General features: G+C 52.2%; 1 protein-coding gene across 1 annotated transcript in view; it reads right to left on the reverse strand.

Annotated features, from left to right (window-relative positions):
* Nucleotides 1-5,122, reverse strand: part of Large (like-glycosyltransferase) — a gene marked incomplete in the record, with an annotated part of 333,637 nt that overhangs the window by 36,688 nt on the left and 291,827 nt on the right. The window contains 1 exon segment of the mRNA XM_005374653.2: nucleotides 3,765-3,890. Within this exon segment, the coding sequence (XP_005374710.2) occupies nucleotides 3,765-3,890 (126 nt within the window).

Raw genomic sequence — 5,122 nt, forward strand, 5'->3', positions numbered from 1 at the left:
ATTTGGCCTTTGCTTTCAAGTTTCTGATCCACTTAGAATGGGTTTCATGCACGGTGTGGGACAGGGATCTGTTTCACCCTTTTTCCCCATAGGGATGATCTGGTGTCTCTGCACCATTCATGGAAAGTTAAGTCCTTTCTGTGACGATCGGTAGATGCCCCTTCCTCTCACGTCAATCCCTGTGGCTCTGAGGGTCTCCTCCCGCTCTCATCGCCCTGTACCTAATTACTTGTCACACCCTCGGTGCCTGACCTCTGACCTCTGCTAGAGATCCTCAGCAGTTACCGCACATGAGAAATTGGAACACGAATGAACATTCCCACATCTACTTCGGTGATCACACGGTGCTTCTCCCCTAATCTATTAACACGCTCGGTGACACTGGAGGATTTCTCCAATGTTAAATCACCCTTGTCTTTTCTGGAAGAAATCCAACGTGGCCAACATGCATTACCTATTTTCCACATGGCTGCATTTGGTTTGCTAATATTTTGCTTCAGATTTTTGCATCCATATTCATGAGTGACACTGGCCTGTAATTTTCCATTCTGTAAACTCTTCTGGTCTAATTTTGGAATCAAGGATCTCCTGGCTTGTTGATGGGTAAGCGTTTCTCTTCTGCTGTTCTCTGGAAACCCTAAGCTGATAAATATGTACTGATTAAAAAAACTGGTAGAACTTATTTCTTCTCAGTAGCCAATAGTGCTGTGTGTTTTAGAAGAAGGTTTAATGACTAAAAGGTCATTTAAACATTACATATTTTTCTTAAATCCATTTTGGTAAATTAAGCATTTCTAGAAGTTTGTCCATTTCAAGTATGTTTTCAAATATCCTGGCATAATGTGGTTTGCAGTTTTCAACTACCGTCTACAATAATGTTCTATCCGCTGGGTGGGAGGGTCCGGAACCGAGAGACTGTCTAGTCTGAGCTCCATGTCTAGAACGCAGAACTGCTGGCTCAGGAACATTTGGGGAACACACCGGTGAGCCTCAGTGTACGCTGCCCAACATGTGTTCTCCTGAGGACTCTTTCTTTCTTGATGAATCTGGTCATGGCTTCGTCGATTTTATTGGTCTCTTTTTAAGAACTAACTTCTGCCTTTACTGGGTAATTTGTTAGTCAATTTCCGCTCTTTTCTTCTTTATGTCTTGCCTCTTATTTCCTCTGAATTTGTTCTAAAGCTCTGTGTACATCAGCCTAAGTTGCAAACTTGGCATATTAATCTTCAGCCTTTTTTCTTTTTAGTACAAACATTTAAGGTTATAATTTCCCTGCATGTTTATTCATTATGCTAATTTTGGGATGCATTATTCTTATTTTCATTTACTCTCTAAGTGGTTTGCAGTTTCGATTATGACTTCTGTTAAGAACCATGCAGAAGTTAGAAGTGGATTCTCAATTTTAATTCAGCAAATGCCCTTTGTCCTGTAACCTCATTTAACTGTACTTCGTTCAGAGAACTGTGGTATACTGTGACTCTTCACAGATGAACTGGGACCTGCTTTACGGCTCGTACGTGGCTACATCTTTACACTCGGGTTATGTGAGCCCGAGGAGGAGGTATGCTCTCCAAATGTTACAGGGCTGTTTTCGCCCAGTAAACCCAGTGTGCGAAGCTCGAATCTTCTCTATTCTAGGCACTTCTTGCCGTCTGGTCTTTGCGTGCTTGGCAAGGGTGTGGTAAAGGGCTCCGCCAGGACAGCAGGCTCCTGCCTTTCTCCCTGGAGTCTCATGCCGTAAATACCCTAAAGGCGCTTATGCTCCACTGAGCTGCGCGGATGACGAGGCTTCTCCCGTGTTCCTGACAAGCCGTTTATTCTAAGTTGCGACCATCTCTCTCCCTGCGAACATCAGTACCATTACCCTGTTCTCTTTCAGATGCTTCTCTGATAATTACTTCCCATAATTTTGCTGTCAGCCTTTCAGGTTCTTATGGTTAGCTCTGTTTCTCGTAAACATCTCTGTACCGGGAATACGATTTTTCTCTTCACACTGGAAACATTTCATTCCCGAGGTTAATTTATGTTTATCTGGTTTTCTTGCTTTCTGTTTCTCTGACTTTCTTAAGCATTTCTCTTCTTGCATCCTGCTCTCTTTTCAAGGGTGCCAGAAGCGGGAGGCAGGGCTGCCCACCCTGTCCTAACCCACACGTCCTCTTAGCCCCTGGAGTTAGCAGGCCACCCCAAGGCAAACAAGTGCCTTAGCCAGCTGCTCGCTGCTCACCCGTCTGGACTCACAGTCTGCTGCTGCTTCCAGCCTCTGCTTTCCTCATTTACTCTATGGACAGATCGATTATGCTTTTAAACACTGCAAACAAAGTATTCAGCATTTTCAGGTGTCCTTTACAGCGCTGGTTTTCTCCCCCCAAACTACTCAGTCCACGGCGTTATTGGAAACATGGCCGTCTGTTCCACCTATTCTCCCCAGGCCTGACAGGTACGTGGCACACACAAAGGACTGCGATCATGTCGAAGAGAGAACAACTTGAACGCTTTTGTTTTGAACACTGCGCTATTTCGCAACAAACTTCGAGTGTGGTAGAAAAAATCTTTCTTTGTGGCTCTGTGATCTCACTCTTGGGAAAGGCAAAATATCTGGCAAGACAGAGAGCTGTTCCTGGATGAGCTATCCCTCACAACAGAGTTTCTATTTGTGAACGGGGGAGAACAGCGAAGGTTCGGTGCGTGATGGCTACAGGACGGACTGTTATGTAACCGGGGAGCTGGTGCGTGTCAGTGCCAGGTGGGTGACCCGGAAAGTGCTCGTAACGTAAAGCAGATGACGCGCAGGAAGTGAAGTCAGCATGCATCATTAAGAGGCAAGTAAGACACCAGGGCACTGCGGGCGCGGACTAGCGGTCAACTGGAAGCGACCGACCTCCTGGAAGTGAGGTTCAGAACCGGTAAAGGCCGGGCCGCACGAGCCATGTGCACACATTATTAAGGAAATGAGCTCTCTGGATGCGCATACCCATGCCTCCTGACAAACGAGAGAGGCAACGGCGACAGCGCTGGTCCTTGTCCGACTGTTCAGCAGTATGGCCAGCACTTCACTCCACCTGGTCTCGGGAATTCTGGCTCTGGGGGAGGAACCCTAACCCTGACTGTAAACCATGTGATCCTTGGGGGCAGTCAGAGGCCAGCAGCGGTGATACGAGGATTCCTCCTGTGCTTCGGCCTGTCCTGTGGAAGCCCCAGGGGACCACGGAAGGCAGCAAAGCTGCCCAGCGGCCAGCATCCCCGGACTCGAGCTGACCATGAATGCTGGGTTAGGAAGAAAAGGCCAGCACCGTCCAGGCAGGGAGTGGACTCATCACCGACACGGATGGCTGGCCGCTGTCCCTCCCTGGGAGGGAGAGCTGGACACTCACAGTGGCCTCTTCTGTTCCCACCCTCCCGCACGGCTCACAGCACTGTCAGACGTTTCCACACCCCTCTCCTCGAACGTTTCTCCTCCGGGCCGTGAGTGACTTGGAATAGAAGTTACTTGTGTCCACATTCATGGCATCGGCTCTGACAAATGCTTTTGCTTGAGTAAGTGAGGGGGTCTGGGCAGCAGGCAGCAGGCAGACTCGGTCCCGCAAGCGGACCCCTGCTCTGGAGGGCTTTTCCACAAAGCTGGGACAGGGCACCACAACTACAAGCTGGCAGAGGAGAAGAGCACGCTCGCCCTGCTCCTCTGCGCCTTGCTCTCTCTCTGCACACCACACGCACAGCTCACAGCCACCCATGCGCCCAGACCCAGGTGCCTGTCCCCGCCCTACCTTCAGATCAGACACGTCCCGGTAGCACTGCTCCGAGCGGGTGTGGTCGGAGAGCTGCACGTTCCAGAAGCAGGGGAGCTGGTACACCAGGAAGGGGTTCTGCTTGATGACAGCGTTGAAGATGTCCTGGGGACAAAAGCCAAGGGGCCCACCATGGGCTCAGCCTGCGCTCTGGCCGCTCCTGCCCTGGGTGTGCCCTGAGCATGGGCTCTGGGCACCCCACAGCTGCCGCCACGGGTGTACTCGCTCTCCAGGACCCTGGCCACCGTGTTGGCAGCGCCAGGGATGGAGACAGGCTGGCCCCAGGGAGCGCCAGGGATGGAGACAGGCTGGCCCCAGGGAGCGCCAGGGATGGAGACAGGCTGGCCCCAGGGAGCGCCAGGGATGGAGACAGGCTGTGCTGCTGGCTCACAAGGCGGCGTCCGGCGGGCCTTGCGGCATCTTTCCTTGCTGGCCCAGGGTAAACCGACTGTCCTTTTCTCCCCTTTCCGTCCCATCCAGGGGCCCCATTGTCCCTCCCACGCATCAGAGAGGAAACTGCAGTAACGAGAGGGACAGGGGCTGAGACTGATGACAGCCTCTCCCCGCCCCCTCCCCGGGGCCCCGCGGGCTGAGTGGCCGCGCACACTCCGGGCTGAGCAGCCCACTGCAGAACGGGCTCGGCCTCGGCTAGGGCCTCACCGGGCTGCTCTCCACCCAGCTGCGTGAGCCACACTGACCCGCTAGCTGGGGACAGGAGCTGAGCCATGGGCCTCCCCGGACACGGCCATACAAGTGCCAGCTTCGGGGACATCTGAGGTGCCTGTGACTGGACTTAAACTACAAGGACGGCAGACGATCCTCCCCTCGGGTTTCAGACTGCATCTGTGCGTTCTGTGTGTCTAACTCATTCCTGATACAGCATCTCCTTGTTCAGAAACCAGCTTCTGGCTGCTTAGAAAACACTGAATAAACACGCTTAAAAAAGAGTAGGAAGCCCTGCAGGGTTTGTGTCCTCCGCGTCAGAGAACTCGAACCACACAGCTGAATGTTAGACAGAAATGAGGGCGGTCAGCTGCTTCTTCGGTAAAAAGAAAGGGTGACATGCAGAGCACTTAGAGAAGCCATCTCCGTGTCTCCCGACGGCCACCAGGACCACAGCAGGAGAGAGCCTGGTGGGCGCCAGTCCCGCCAGAGCCCCTGCCCCTGCTACTCAAAGCGAGACACAGGTTGTTTTGTGAATGTTAGTGGTCTGCTGGTGTCGGTGGTCTGTTTTCAGACTGCCTGGATGAAAGGCTGTTTCCGGAGCCAGGCCTTCAGGGTCCCCAGGGCAGGACCTCAGAATCTGGCTTAGGGACACATTAGGCCCTGTTTGCCAG

The sequence above is a fragment of the Chinchilla lanigera genome, unplaced genomic scaffold, assembly GCF_000276665.1.
Source record: "Chinchilla lanigera isolate Chin_1 unplaced genomic scaffold, ChiLan1.0 scaffold00004, whole genome shotgun sequence".
NCBI lineage: Eukaryota > Metazoa > Chordata > Mammalia > Rodentia > Chinchillidae > Chinchilla > Chinchilla lanigera.